At 33.5% G+C, this 17500-nt stretch overlaps 1 protein-coding gene across 1 annotated transcript in view; it reads left to right on the forward strand.

Moving 5' to 3' along the window:
- LOC137644091 (ubiquitin-associated protein 2-like) overlaps positions 1 to 17500 on the forward strand; it is a 54861-nt gene that overhangs the window by 30989 nt on the left and 6372 nt on the right. The window contains exon 3 of the mRNA XM_068377036.1: positions 15496 to 15632. Within this exon, the coding sequence (XP_068233137.1) occupies positions 15496 to 15632 (137 nt within the window). The remainder of the gene's footprint in view (positions 1 to 15495; positions 15633 to 17500) is intronic.

Raw genomic sequence — 17500 nt, forward strand, 5'->3', positions numbered from 1 at the left:
GAAAATATGACAATTTTTTTTTATGAAGTTGAAGAAGCACATCATAAGGAGAATTGGAAGATACGCTGGAATTCCCTTTGATAATAATTTAAAGAATATGTGAGAAGTCTGCTTTATTGGTTGGAACGAACTGATGTTTATATCTTTTTGAATTTTGGGGATTTTTGTGAGTTTTCATTTAAATATAAGGCAAATACGTACGTATATGTACACACACACACACACACACACACACACACATATATATATATATATATATGTGTGTGTGTGTGTGTGTGTGTGTTTGAGTGTGTGTGTGCGTGTGTGTTTGTGAGTGTGTGCATGTATGTGTGTATTCTTTTTCTCTAAATAAGGCATAATTTGATTATACAAAAATTTATGGAAATTTATATATATAAAAAAAAAGTAAAACAAGCAAGTAAAGCAATACCTTAAAAACCCGGTCAGAAACATAGTCGGCTCCTTTAAGACATTTGCATATAATTATGAGCGCTGCTTTGTATGTTTACATTATCTCTCTCTCTCTCTCTCTCTCTCTCTCTCTCTCTCTCTCTCTCTGTTGTAGGGCCAGTTTAATGGTTTAATGACCGCCCATGAAGGGCAGAGGCAAGGAACAGTGAAATTGCCCTATCAAGCAAGACAATGCCCGAGCCGCCCTCTCCACCCAAGCTAGGACCAAGGAGGGCCAGTAAAAGGCTGCTGATGACTTAGCAGGTAGACCTATAGGCTCCCCCAAACCCCTCATCCTTAGTTCACAAGGATAGTGAGGATGCAGCGACCAAAGGAAATAACAAATTTGAGCGGACTCGAACCCCAGTCTGGCGTTCACCCGTCAGTGACTTTACCACACAGGCCACCACAACCCTAAATTTAGGTTAACTAAAAACAATAGGTAGCTAGGAAAGGAATATCCGTATTTCACAAGTAACAGAGATTTTATTCTGTTGTTATTTTCAAATTTTATTGTTTACAAAGGAAAGATTTATTTTAATGTTATCATTGTTCTTAAACTTCTCTTGTAGTTTTTCCTTATTTCCTTTCCTTACTGGGCTACTTTCCCTGTTGGAGCCCTTAGGCTTTGAGCATCCTGATTTTCCAACTATGGTTGTAGCTTAGCAAGTATTAATAATAATAATAATAATAATAATAATAATAATAACGAAAGACGAATATAAAATAAATTAAGACACAAACCGTGAATCACGACCTAGATAGACATTGAAAGCCTATTATCGTTCTCTCAACAAGGATATCACGATTCAAAGCCACAATCGATCAATCCTGACATCCGCATTGTTTCTATGCACGAGATCTTAGAGGATATTACAGGTGTGGGGAATAGAATAATAATAACCACATGGCTCTCGGGTGTGTGTTGTGGGGGGAGGGGTCTACGGGCCCCATAATAGTGATCTATTTTTACCACTTTGATTTCAGAAGATTTTTTTTTTTTTTTTTTTTTTTTTGATCCCTCATTACTTCGAAAATTCAAACTTGCAGAGAATGTTTTTATGTTGGAAAGGCTGCCATGTTTCTATTCATGGTTAATTATAAAAGATCTATTTGAATGTTGTTATTGTTCTTAAATTATTTCAATTGTTAATTACGTCGCTTGTAATTTAACTATTTCCCTTTTTCCTTTCCTTACTGGGCTATTTTTCCCTGTCGGAGCCTTAGGGCGTATAACATCCTGCTATTCCAACTTAGGTTGTAGCTTAGCTAATAATAAATAATAATAATAATAATAATTGTTCATTACTTCTCTTGTTTATTTATATCCTTATTTTTTTCCTCACCGGGTTATTTTTCCTGTTAGAGCCTTAGGGTTTGTAACATCCTGCTTTCCCAACAACAACAACAACAACAACAATAATAGTAAAATAATAATAATATATTTCACAATATTCACCATTTCCAAACATGACCTCACTACGGTCACGAATATTGACGACACCTTCCACCCATTCACTATCTATTCCCCGTTTTAAGGTTTCGAGCGAGAGTGAGAGTGAAAGTATTCAAACAGTGAATCTGATACGCTCAGTCTCACGTTCAGTTCCGTCGTATGGTTTGTTTGTTAGTTTGTTGGTCTGTTTATCTGAATGGTTTGAATTTACTGGTGTTGCTTGTCTGTTGTTTACATGACACATTCGTTGATTTTTTAAAATAACATCTGCGATCATTATACTTCTTTCTATTACAAATAAGTCAAACCATTGTTCTCTAGTCTTGGATAGTGTCATAGCCTCTGTAACATGGTCTTCCACTGTCTTGGGTTAGAGTTCTCTTGCTTGAGGGTACACTCGGGGATTATTCTATCTTATTTCTCTTCCTCTTGTTTTTTTTTCTAATTTAAAGTTTATATATGAAACATTTATTTCAATGTTGTTACTGTTCTTAAAATATTTAATTTTTCCTTGTTTCCTTTCCTCACTGGGTTATTTTCCCTGTTGGAGCCCCTCGGCTTATAGCATCCTACTTTTCCAACTAGGGTTGTAGCTTAGTAAGTAATAATAATAATAATAATAATAATAATAATAATACTGTAGGTTATTAATTATAATCATATTAATAATGATAACAACAATATTAATAATAGATTTTGGGATTGGATAGATTTTTTTGTGATAATTACAATTATTTCAATAGAAGTACTGTCAGTTGTTAGTAATGATCATTAACCAAATAATGATATCAATATGTTTTCGAGATTGGACATATTTTTTGCCATTTAAGGAGAAAAGAGACGTACAAGAAATAACAACGAACTAGCGAATATTTAATTATTTTAAATAACTTATATAAGAGATCAACGGAAACTGAGGTAGAATGCAATATAAGAAACCTCAAATTGATCAAAACATATTCAATTTAATAGCGAAAAGATTCTATAAAGATAAAATACCATGAAAAATAAAATATAGTAAGAAAGAACATCACTATTTATTGTGGTTACATTTTACAAATTGCCATGAAGAATAAAAACTAGTCAGACAAATTTGACAAAACAGATTATCTTTGAATTCTTCCACATGAATTTTTAAAGCCGATTACTTTTGAATTCTTCCAAATGAATTTCCAAAGCCTATTATCTTTGAATTCTTCAGAATGAATTTTTAAAGCCGATTACCTTTGAATTCTTCCAAATGAATTTCCAAAGCCGATTATCTTTGAATTCTTCAAAATTAATTTTTAAAGCCGATTATCTTTGAATTCTTCCAAATGAATTTCTAAAGCCGATCATCTCTGAATGCTTTCAAATGAATTTTTCAAAGCCGATTATTTTTCAATTCTTCCAAATGAATTTTGAAAGATAATTATTTTTTAATTCTTCCAATAATTTTTAAAGCCGATTATCTTTGAATTATTCCAAATAAATTTCTAAAATGAATAAGTCTTGGACGAAACGCATCATTTAAGCTTACTGAAGGCTATCTCGCTTGACCTCCGCGTTCTTACCATTCACTCAACTGTGATGCAGAGGAAATTTAAAAAGGATCAGTGAAGAAAAAGGTCACAGGTAGAAAAAGAAAGGTCGGTTATTTTCTCCCAAAACAAGCAGTAGATTAGAGAAACAAAAGGTACATAATTCAGTAGAATCCAGCTTCTGTGAAGCCTTCTCCATCATAAGGTTCAATACCTCAAAGTATTCTAGAAGTTTTATCTTAGCTATGACCAGATTGTGGAATGATATTCCTAATCAGGCTGTTGAATCAGTGGAACTTCAAAAGTTAAAACTTGCAAAGAATGTTTTTTTTTTTTTTTTTCATGTTGAGCAGGCTGACATAAGTTTCTCTTTATAGTTTATATGCGAAAGATCTATTTTAAAGATGTATGTTGCAATATTGTAACTTTCTTCTAGTTTACTTACTTCTTTACTTTCTCTCCTCACTGCACTGTTTTTTTCCCTGTTGGGGCCCTTGGGGTTATAGCATCCTGCTTTTCCAACTAGGGTTGTAGCTTAGCTTGTAATAATATCATAATAAGTGTCTGTAAAATTTGGAGAAAAATAAGGAAATCGGAATAGTCAAGACATTAATCTAATTTTTCAATTTTGTACAATTGAAGTTAACCTACAATTTCTTGCTAATCTCTATTCGTATTTTCGTGTATTTAAGTCTTTGTTTGTGTCATTTATTTAGATACTTTTAGTACGTTTCTACAACAAACAAACAAAAGTTAGATGATTATAATTGTTTGGCATTAAAAAATTCCTTCGCATCCTATATTTAGACTCCGACCATGTAGGACATTTTTTTTATTGTTAGAAAAAGATGGATCAAATGAGGAAGATAGCCACTCTCTCTCTCTCTCTCCTCTCTCTCTCTCTCTCTCTCTCTCTCTCTCTCTCCTCTCTCTCTCTCTCTCTCTCTCTCTCTCTCTCTCTCTCTCCCCCCTTGTTTATACATAAGGTATTGTATGCATCTCATCCATGCCTTTGAGACCTCACACAATCACAGTGATTATTCAATGAGCATTCATTATATGAATATGTATATAGTAAAGTCCGAGTGTGTTCACTTAGAAAATCTCAAATGTTTATATCTAAGGACAGAGCGACAATTACAACTACCAAACTAAACAAACAAACATTGTCGCTACTTCCACACTCCACATTCATATGTTGCGACAAATCTACTTTAATTTACAACAATAAAATTCCCCTGACACTACAAACCCGTTTTTCTACAGAGCCTAGAGCTTAAGACATTATATATATATATATATATATATATATATATATATATATATATATATATATATATATATATATATGTATATATATGTACTGTATATATATATATATATATATACTGTATATATATATATATATACTGTATATATATATATATATATACTGTATATATATATATATATATATATATATATATATATATATATATATATATATATATATATATATATATATATATATATATAATATATATAAAAGCATAATAAAGACCTCAGGGGAATAAATACAAATAAAAACATCAGTTTCATGATATAATCTTGAATATATAATTAGTCTGCATTTATATAAGCGGTTCAATCATGTAGACACGCTTTTTTAGCATCTTGTGACGTTAGTAGCAGTGGTTTGACCTTGGTGCTGGCTATTGAACCGTATGAACTTGACTTTCAAGGTCTTTAGAAACTGTCTTTACCAGATAAATAAACAGTTCAGTGTCCAGGCTGCGAATTCCTGGGACCATGTTCGATTCCTCATTATTGCTCACTAGTTAACTCAGCTCAACAAAGCTACAGACTCAGTGCTCAGGCTGCGAATTTTTGGGACCAAGTTCGATTCCAAATTATGGCTCACCAGTTAACTCAGCTCAACCCAAATACAGATTCAGTGCTTAGGCTGCGAATTTCTGGGACCAAATTCGATCCCATACTATTGTTTACTTATCAACCCAGGTAAATATAGATACCAGCATTTGGTGGTGTTAAGAAAAAAGGTGTTAACCACATAAAAGCCTCCAGTATTGAAATGGTTTCATATATGTGCATTTGTTATTGCCCAATACTGGATTCTACCCTTCCGCGTGTCTACAAAATTAATGTAGTTAACCAAGATACCCGTTAAAAGGACGGAACAGACAGTTGTAGCCTTTTATCTCATAACTATATTAATGGACAGTCTGCCTCCATCCATACATCAACTCCGATTAGTTAACTATGTTGCATTAGACAAAATGATGTAATGAGTCAAAAGGGAGTAAGAAATAAATAGCCTGGTAGAGAATTTACGCTGAACACAGCCAAGAAGGCGTCTGTTAAAGGCTTTAAATGCCACTCACGAATGGAAGAGGTAAAGGACATGACATTGCCCTATCAAGCAGGACAATGCCCTAGAGACTGATCATATACGCATATGATCAGCACACAAGCTAGGGCCAAGATAAGCTCATGACTTAGCAGGTAGACTATAGGCTTCCCCAAACTTCCCATCCTTAGCTCACAAGGATGGTGAGGTTGCAGCGATCAAAGAAACTAACGAGTGTGAGCGGGACTCGAACCCCAGTCTGGCGTTCACCAGTCAGGGGCGTTACCACATCGGCCACCACGATCCCCCAATTTTGTCATATCTTCATGGCACGGCAGGTTTCAAATCTTGCTGAGCATGAACTGGAGTGGAGAGAGAACTGTGACACAAAAGCCGGTGAAGTCGATCGGGAGCTCACGTATACACATCATAACCGTTGTGAGTCTGGTTAATGACAGTACTTTCCCATCTATTTTTATACCTGCTTCTATTTACCTTTTATTGAGGCTGATAAGGAAAAAATCAAGAGGATATTCATTGCCCCAGTCACCCTTTGACTGCCCAGTAAGGGTTGAATCCCATGAATAGACAACTTGCTAATAAGCTCTATCATATCTAAACGTAAGCTCATCACCAGCACGCCACACTCCCTCACCTATATTTACACGCACTCCCCTGCGTCCGGGACATACTGTATATACCCGCTCAGGAAATACTATACACTGCTATGTTGAAATAATTACAGTACTTGGTAATTATTAAAATAATTACAGTACTTGATAATTATTGAAATAATTACAGTACTTGGTAAGTATTGAAATAAGTACAGTACCCTTTGCGTCAATAGGCGTAGGAAGGGATAATGATGATGATGATGATGATGATGATGACAACGACTTGATAACTACTTAAATAATTATAATTCTTGATAACTATTGAAATAATTACAGTACTTGATATCTATCGAAATAATTACAGTACTTAATATCTATTCTTCAGAAAGAACGGATTAGATTTACGTTGTTAACAAATTATTACGTCATGTCTGCCTTGCTATTTCATTCAAGTTTGGCTATATTCCATCTGACAAATCCATAAAATGAATAACTTCCCAGATAGAGAAAGTTGTTCTCAATGTTCATACTCTGGAGTTTTTATGATAATTTGGAGAAAATGGCATTCTCACCAAACCAGTTTCCGTGTCGAGAATTATTATTATTATTATTATTATTATTATTATTATTATTATTATTATTATTATTATTATTATTACTTATCTACAACCCTAGCTGGATAAGCAAGATTCTACAAGCTCAAGGCTTCAATAAGGAAAACTAGCCCAGTGAGGAAAGGAAATAAATAAACGACGAGAAAAAAATAACATTAAATATTTAAAAAACAGTAATATCAAAACAGATATGTCATATAAAAATTATAAAAGACTTATGTCAGCGAGAATTTATATGAGTGCAAACTGACTTAGATAATTAACAACCAAGAAAATAAAACCTCAATCTAAAGACATGTTGAATCCCGAGATTAGGATAACCGCAGCTGACGCCATCTGTTGACTTTTTTTTCATAAACATACGGAACCCATCATGACACCAACAGTCTCAAACTGTATTCACCTGGGAACAGTCTGCAAACCTCAGATACCATTTTGATCAGTTTCACACCTAGTTAGCTCTTACGCTTGGCTACAATTATCTATACAGTGATATTCATGACTCTAGTATTCTAGTATCTTTCTAAATTTCCACAGTTGCAATATCCTTTCCAAAAGTTTACCACGTTGCAATATTCATAGAACAATTTCCACACCTATTATTATCGTTAGAATTGTTTCCTAAATACATTTATGCCTCGAATACTTTCGAAACCTGTTTATTACAACAACAACAAAAAAGATGAAGGATTGAGAAATACAGAAGAAAATACAGAAATACATTTGTCTCGAAAGCTTTCGAAACCTATTTAGTATAAAAAAGATAATAAGATAAAGGATTGGAAACCTATTTAGTACAAAAAAGATAATAAGATAAAGGATTGAGAAATACAGAAATACAGAACAAAGCAGACAATAGCTATTGCCGCCTGTGGATGAAATCGGATACAAAAGCAGGAAATTTCAAGATAGATAACAAAAAAAAAAAAATTCCACTGTGAGGAACAATAAGTTGTGGTTTTCCATGTGGTTGGACCTATCGCAAGAAAGGTTTTAAGAACCGGATATATCATATTCATTATAACAAAGGGCCCTGATGGCTTTATTTCAAGGAAGATATATCCCTTGAAAGGGCCCCAAGTGGCAGCTGTGGATTACCACTCAAAAAGACGTTCTAACTTCTAAGTTTTCTCTCTCTCTCTCTCTCTCTCTCTCTCTCTCTCTCTTTCTTTGGGAACCTAATTAAGAAAAATTTTGTATCTATGTACCAATATATTGTTAAACTCCATCCACTTCTCTCTCTCTCTCTCTCTCTCTCTCTCTCTCTCTCTCTCTCACACACACACACACACACACAAAACTATAGATTCCGTCTAGGTATCGAGGGCTATAAAAAAGGCAAATAAAAGTAAATGTTGAAGTGATGGCCACTCGATATGTCAAGGCGCCTTTTTGATATTCCAGTCGAGAGAGAGAGAGAGAGAGAGAGAGAGAGAGAGAGAGAGAGGTACTATTTACAAGCACATCCTGGACACGACGATTGCGTATCCTTGGAAATCAAAGAGACTAGAAGGCGGTATATCCAGACACTGGAATCTCCGCCGTTTCGGGCATAATTTGCGAGACATTTCGAGATTTGAGAAAAAACTAAGAAAATAGACAATATAAGAAGAGGGTCTTTCTTATGACGTCCCTCCCCCCCCCCCCCCCCCCCCTCAAGCAAGGAGAGGAGAGGCGGGTGAGCGGTGATAGAGTACAAAGCAATTCTTACTCAGCTTCTATTATAACTTCAGGCGAAAATGGATGGTTAGAAGTAATGCCAATTTCTTCAGTCACTTTATTTGCATTCTCTCAAAATCCAAGTGGGAGGAGACACGATAAATTAATTTACTAATCTGGTATTTACAGATACAGATTAAATCAGTCGTCAAAGATTCCTTATGATTTAAAACGGAAACTAGACAGACCCGTCTGATTTCACAGAGCCTCTCTGTCCGTCTTGAATATCAGGACTCTGACATTCCTTTATGCGGCGTCTTTTTTAATATTAATTAATTAGAAGGCGGCAGAGAGAGAGAGAGAGAGAGAGAGAGAGAGTGTCTTAAAACAAACTCCAGCCTAGATGAGAGAGAGAGAGAGAGAGAGAGAGAGAGAATGTCTTAAAACAAACTCCAGCCTGGATGAGTTGTAATGAGAGAGAGAGAGAGAGAGAGAGAGAGATTCTTAAAACAAACTCCAGCCTAGATAAGTTGTAATGTGAGAGAGAGAGAGAGAGAGAGAGAGTCTTAAGACAAACTCCAGCCTAGATAAGTTGTAATGAGAGAGAGAGAGAGAGAGAGAGAGAGTGTCTTAAAAACAAACTCCAGCCTAGATGAGAGAGAGAGAGAGAGAGAGAGAGAGAGTCTTAAGACAAACTCCAGCCTAGATAAGTTGTAATGAGAGAGAGAGAGAGAGAGAGAGAGTGTGTCTTAAAACAAACTCCAGCCTAGATGAGAGAGAGAGAGAGAGAGAGAGAGAGAATGTCTTAAAACAAACTCCAGCCTGGATGAGTTGTAATGAGAGAGAGAGAGAGAGATTCTTAAAACAAACTCCAGCCTAGATAAGTTGTAATGTGTGTGAGAGAGAGAGAGAGAGAGAGAGAGAGTCTTAAGACAAACTCCAGCCTAGATAAGTTGTAATGAGAGAGAGAGAGAGAGAGAGAGAGAGAGAGAGAGAGTCTTAAAACAAACTCCAGCCTAGATAAGTTGTAATGAGAGAGAGAGAGAGAGAGACAGAGAGAGAGAGAGAGAGAGAGAGATCTAAATGTTGTCCGAATCTCCATCCGGATCTTCGACCGAAGACCAGGAGACGGAGGAACGGCGTCGGTTAGAGAAGACGTAAATAATATTAATCTAGATATAAATCTTGATTAGAAGATCATGTCGGTGTTAGTGATCATTCAGGATAATTTCAGGTCTCGAGATAATTTGAGACTCGGAGATGCTGTCGGATTCAGTTCCTCTCGGTGTAACTGTCTGTGGGTTTTACATAAACTCATTTTGTAGCTTTGCAAACGAGATGTTTTATACATGGAGATGAAAACGTTTTAATTTAACTAGCGCGACTATAGATCAATTAACATTAAATGTCATTATTTATAAAGTAAGAGTACAAATTTATACTTATAAGTGATTATGAAAAATGAAATAAAGAATTGCCCCAATTTCCAATAAATTCTAAAAAAGAATCTTATGAAAGTTTTAAAATCTTACTAAGAAAATTCTAAAAAAAAAAAAAAATATCATACGAACAATTCTAAAAAAAAAACAAAAAAAAAATCTTATCATTAAGAAAATTCTAAAAAAAAAATCTATATGAACAATTCTAAAAACTCATGAAAATTCTGATAAATTTTCATATGAACAATAATAAAGTTCTAACTATGAAAAATCTATATAAAAATATTACCAATTCAAGTATCATTCTTTAGAATATAAAATACCAGCTTTATTGCTAAAATCATCAATAAACAACTTAATTAATAATTACACATTGGCAATTAGAATGACTTTTGTTTTACTCACTTCATTTGTTGTGAACTCAATTTTTCTTTAATTAAAATCAACTTTTCATCACCACCACTTGTTAGAATAACATCTACTCCAGACAAAGAAAAGACACAAAACCAGGTAGAGACTTCTCCAAGAAGAAAAATTCATACCTTCATTAATCCTAGTTAAATCAGTAGAACTTCAAAAAGTTCAAACTTGCAGCAAATGTTTGTTATGTTGAACAGGCTGGCATAAGTCTTTTTATAGTTTATGTATGAAATATCTGTTTTGATGTTGTTACTGTTTTTAAAATATTTTATCTTGATTGTTCATTACTTCTTATATCTTTATTTATTTCCCAATTTCCTTTCCGCACTGGGGTATTTTTTCCTGTTGGAGCCCTTGGACTTATAGAATCTTGTTTTTCCAACTAGGGTTGTAGCTTGATTAATAATAATAATTATAACAATAATAATAAGAGTAAAAATATTATTATTATTATTATTATTATTATTATTATTATTATTATTAATAATAATAATAATCATAATAATAATAATAATAATAATAATAATAATAATAATAATAATAATAATAAGAACTACAGTTGCCAAAACAGTCGCAGAGTTCAAATAAATTGTTGGTAGAGTTAGGGAGATAAAACGAAAAAAAAAAAAACCGCGTTCTCTGAGGAGTTTAAAAAGGGAAGTGACGTCAATGGATGGAGAACGGAGAAGGAGAAAAGATTAAGTGATAAAAGGAATAGGAAAATTGAAAAAAAAAAATATTTCAAACATTAGGGAATCAGATGAGAAATTATAATAGAAATTTCAGTTATTGAAATAATAATAGATAGGATTAATGGAATTAAATATAAGGTAGTTTCGATGATGGAACAAAATTATATAATACCGATACGAGCAATTGAGGAACTACAATAATAGTGATGATAGGAGGAATGAGGAAATAGGAAAAATTCAAAATAATGGTAAGTGAATGCCAGGGGAATTAGATGAGAAATTATAATAGTGGGAAATTTCAGTGATTTATAGATGGTATTCATGGAATGTAATTTAAGGTAATTTCGGTGATAGAACAAATTTATATAATAACGATACAAGTAATTGATGATCTGCAATAATTATGGGTTGTGGTGGCCGATGTGCCAACGTCCCTGACTGGTGAGCACCAGTCTGGGGTTCGAGTCCCGCTCAGCTCGTTAGTTCCTTTGGTCGCTGCAAGCTTACCATCCTTGTGAGCTTAGGATGGGGGGTTTAGGGGAGCCTATAGGTCTATCTCCTCAGTCCTAGCTTGGGTGGAGAAGGGGCTTGGGTGCTGATTGTATATATATATATATATATATATATATATATATATATATATATATATATATATATATATATATATATATATACATACATATATATATATATATATATATATATATATATATATATATATATATATATATATATTATATATATATATATATATATATATATATGTCAGTCTCTGGGGTATTGTCCTACTCGATAGGGCAATGTCACTGTCCCATGCCCTTGCCATTCATGGGTGACCTTTGAACCTTTAAATAGCGAGACATTTTCGGAATGATAAAAGGAAAAAATTGTGATAAAGGAACTGTTAGATCAGTGATGAGGAATAAGAAATAAATTACTTTAATCTTGGCATGTACATCAAATTCATTAGTTTACGATTTCAGAAGAACCTCAGATGGAGTTTAGGAGAAAGGTTGATATAACAAATAAAATCAATAAATAATTTTAATGACGACCGAATGCTAAATATCTCATTAAAATGGGAACAGAATGAATAAATAATTTGACTGTTATGTAAAGCATATAAATAAATTATTACATCATGAAAAAGGGGAACTGAATGCTTAAGTTGGGATATGAATAAAACAAATTAAATGAGAATAATGAATAAAACATGAGAATAATGAAAAAAATAATGAAGACTAAATTACATCACAGATTGCGCAGCACAATGTAGAAACTGTCAACCAAAGACGGCAGCGCCATATGCCGATGCGGTCATGTCGGACATTAGCACAAAAATAAACAAAACCCGCAAATGGGAATTGATTACGTCACAAATATCCTCTTTATTTCCTCCGACAGGAGTTTTGTTCTTTAGGGAAGGAGAGGTTTTAATATAATGTTGCGCAACATCTGCTGTAATCAACAAGTATTCTAGATATCATTAGTGGCACTTTGATAATTTATTATTATAAAGACATCGTTCATAATTCTGCTTATGTTTGTATTCGAAAGGTTTTTGCGAATAAGGAAATCATATATGAAAGCAATCTTTCTCCTGCCCTTTCCCTTTTGTTCATTTCAAAACCACGAACAAATGATAAACATCAAAGAGAGTAACAAATATTCCAATTAAAAATGAACAAACGATTATTTGATAATACATAATTTACTATGCAAAGATATAGTTAGTCTTATTTACACGTTTCTTCAACTAAAGAATTTTGACAATTGGCCAAGACATTTCAGCCAAGATTCCGAAATATACTAATTAGATAAAGACATTTATTCTATTTTAAGATTTAAGTTCCTTTTATTCATTAATATAATTCTTATACACAAAGAGTAATTCCAGTTATGAGAAATTTCATTCATTTTTACTTTTTTGCTTTTACATGTGTTTATTTCTATTTATTTACTAATTACTTAGCTAGCGAGAGATTAATTAAAGTCCCAGCTGTATGATCGTACGATCATGATGCTGCAGAATGCTTGAGAAATTAGATTTTCTCAGTATTTTCCTAAGAAGTTGTAATCTACTTAGCATAATTGGAATTTTTTTTTTTTTTTTTTTGACGTTGTCTAAAGAGACATGAATTCTCAAGGACGCACAGACATCCTCGAATGTACAGTTGGACACAGGAATTTATAACACACCTCGCTGCAAAGAAATGCATCTTGTTATGCTCTTACCGCGCGGTGAGTAACCAAACAGATAGCATAAGATGAGATGGCTGAGGTGGGGGATACACATAGGGAAGTCGTCGCACAGTTTGGGTGTTACATGGTAAACTTCCTCAGAGCGAGGTGTACCAAGAATTCCTACGTCTAACTATGGAAGAATAGACATAACAAAAATTATTACGAACTAAAACAAAATGAACTAAAAAATGCCTTGTGTTATATCTAAGAATAGTTACACATCAACTTTTATTTTACCAAAGATTAATGGAAAAAGAAGTAATTTTTTTTTTGTTAAGGACATAACTGTACCTTCTATTTTCTTTACGTAAATATCTAATCCTACAGAAAAAAAAAATACTTCAATTGCGGAAATAAACAACAGACTATTTTCATTAAGTGAACGACAGATGTGAGGCGACCAAGCAAGAGCGGAAGGAAAATAAAAAACCAGATAATTGTACTAAAGCTAACCAGATTACGTAGATATAATTAAATCTCCTAGTTTGTTTAACAGATGTATTTCAAAGGCTCTTATGGAGTCTCTCTCTCTCTCTCTCTCTCTCTCTCTCTCTCTCTCTCTCTCTCTCTCTCTCTCTCTCTCTCTCTCTGTTGCTAAGGAACCTTGTATATAGTATTATGGAGAGCCTAATGTTGAGAAATATTCTCCATCAGAGCCTCATCTTAATTCCGGGGTTAAATTATGAATAAATCAGTAATTATCGTCTTGCATTTTCTCTGGTGTAACCCAGTCAGGCAAAAATACCTGACTGTTGAATGTGTGTATAGTGTGTGTGTATATATATATATATATATATATATATATATATATATATATATATATATATATATATATATATATATATATATATATATATATCAAAGTATATATATATATATATATATATATATATATATATATATATATATATATATATATATATATATATATATATATATATATATATATATATATATATATATATATATATTATATATATATATACACACCAAAGTGTTCATGTACTCTTCAAGAGTCAACCCCTTCAAAGGAAAAATTACATGTATATTGGGACAATTTACATATTGTACATGTATGTAAGCCGTACATAAATGTATATGTGTATATATATATATATATATATATATATATATATATATATATATATATATATATATATAATATATATATATACATACTTAGGCAAATGCTTACATATATAAATAGATATTCTGCCCGGGAACTTGAATGAACACTCCTTATAACTTAAAAATTTGCCAAAATACCAAAAAGAATAATTGAATAGATTCTACACCGGATGTAGCGGTTTATTACCCACCATTTTGATTTGCGATTACTGCTTTTAGTTTTCCTACTGATTAGTAATTATACATCAAGCACGGGTCATGACCGGAAATCATATCATTTGTCTGTTTTTAAGGGAGAAAAATAATAACTTTTCGGAATAATGACTCTATGATTTGAAATGGGTTTGGTTATTATTATTGCTTTCAATATCATCATTGAAGAATTGAATTCCACATTGGTTTTCTTGCAGTGCAAAATAATGGTAAAAAAATCAATGAAAAAATTGACCTGTCGAGTGCCTGCTAAACTCCTATCTATTACCTAGTAGACTACACTGTTAAAAATGTGCATTAATAAAATTGTAAAAGTCCTGGAATAAATGTTGTCAGGCATTTACCGTTTAAAAAACGGATATATTGACGTAAAGGAGTGATATAACGGTCATCAACAAAGTGGGGTAAAATTACGGTCGCCTATATTTTACTGAAATATGGCTGAGAACGCTATATTTTTACGGAGAGTTTTTTTATTATTATTATTATTATTATTATTATTATTATTATTAGCCAAGCTACAACCCTAGCTAGAAAAGCAAGATGCTATAAGCCCAAGGGATCCAATAGGAAAATAGCGCGATTAAAATTACGATTTTTTTAACAGTATTATAAAAGCAAATTGTTATAATTTCTTTCAACTAATCACTATTGAAACCAAGCCATTGACCCCTGTTTCTCCTTTCTTCCCCACAACAGCGTGACAACAACAGCACCGAAGCAGCAGCTGCGTCGCAGGGCGAGATGGAAGACAAACCGCCCAGCTACGAGGCCATTCTCAGCTCCGACGGACTGCCTCCGGACTACTTTTCCGTCCTCAATGAAAAACCTCCAAAGTAAGTCACCCATTAAGTATTACTATTATGATCATGATTATTATTATTATTATTATTATTATTATTATTATTATTATTATTATTATTATTCGCTAGTCTATAATCCTAGTTGGAAAAGCAGGATGCTATTTATGCCCAGAGGCCCAAACAGGGAAAATAGCTCAGTGAGGAAAGGAAACGAAAAAAATTAATTATTTTAAGAAGAGCAACAACATTAAAATAAATATCTCCTATATACCTATAAAAACTTTAACAAAACAAGACGAAGAGAATTAAGATAGAATAGTGTACTCGAGTGCACCCTCAAGCAAGAGGACTCTAACCCAAGACAGTGGAAGACCATGGTACAGAGGCTATAGCACTAGCCAAGATTAGAGAACAATGGTTTGATTTTGGACTGTCCTTCTTCTAGAAGAGCTGCTTACTATAGCTAAAGAGTCTCTTCTATTCCTACAGAGAGGAAAGTGGCCACTGAACTAGTACAGTGCAGTAAGAAGAATTATTTGGTAATCTCAGTGTTGTCAGGTATATGAGGCAGAGGAAAATACGTAAAGAATAGGCCAGACTATTCGGTGTATGTATGTATGTATGTATGTATGTATGTAGGCAAAAGGAAAATAAACCGTAACCAGAGAGGACCCAATGTACTACTGTCTGGCCAATCAAAAGACCCCATAGCTCTATAGCGGTAGTATCTCAACGGGTGGCGGGTGCCCAGGCCAACCTACTACCTAGGAATTAATGTCACACAGGAGCCACCTTCTCACTCCAGTAATCCTATAGATTTTTTTTTACAAATCATCTTCTCTGTGTTTTACATAAGTTAGGACAATCTAAAAACAAACAAGCCTAAACTAATATTGTTACCGGCTGTAATAATTCAAGAGTCCGTATTAGTCTGCAATAGCTCCGGCAATTTAAAACAACAACCAAACAGTCTGCAAAATCCAAGAAAAAACAAAAGTCATAAAATGCTATGAATGAAGTAAGAGTCAATAGGTCTGCCTATTCATCAGCCACCCTCATTCTTCTTTTCTCTAATACAAACAACAACAACAACAACAAATGCAGCCGTTTCTATTCCACTAAGACATCACACAACAACAACAACATATGCAGCCGTTTCTATTCCATTCAGACATCACACAACAACAACAACAAATGCAGCCGTTTCTATTCCATTCAGACATCACAACAACAACAACAAATATAGCCGTTTCTATTCCACTCAGACATCAAACAACAACAACAAATGCAGCCGTTTATATTCCACTCAGACATCACACAACAACAACAACAAATGCAGCCGTTTCTATTCCATTCAGACATCACACAACAACAACAACAAATGCAGCCGTTTCTATTCCATTCAGACATCACACAACAACAACCACAAATGCAGCCGTTTCTATTCCATTCAGACATCACACAACAACAACAACAAATGCAGCCGTTTCTATTCCATTCAGACATCACAACAACAACAACAAATATAGCCGTTTCTATTCCACTCAGACATCAAACAACAACAACAAATGCAGCCGTTTATATTCCACTCAGACATCACACAACAACAACAACAAATGCAGCCGTTTCTATTCCATTCAGACATCACATAACAACAACAACAAATGCAGCCGTTTCTATTCCATTCAGACATCACACAACAACAACAACAAATGCAGCCGTTTCTATTCCATTCAGACATCACACAACAACAACCACAAATGCAGCCGTTTCTATTCCATTCAGACATCACACAACAACAACAACAAATGCAACTGTATCTATTCCATTCAGACATCAAACAGCAACAGCAAATGCAGCCGTTTCTATTCCATTCAGACATCACACAACAACAACAACAA

This window comes from Palaemon carinicauda, chromosome 7 (assembly GCF_036898095.1).
Source record: "Palaemon carinicauda isolate YSFRI2023 chromosome 7, ASM3689809v2, whole genome shotgun sequence".
Lineage (NCBI taxonomy): Eukaryota > Metazoa > Arthropoda > Malacostraca > Decapoda > Palaemonidae > Palaemon > Palaemon carinicauda.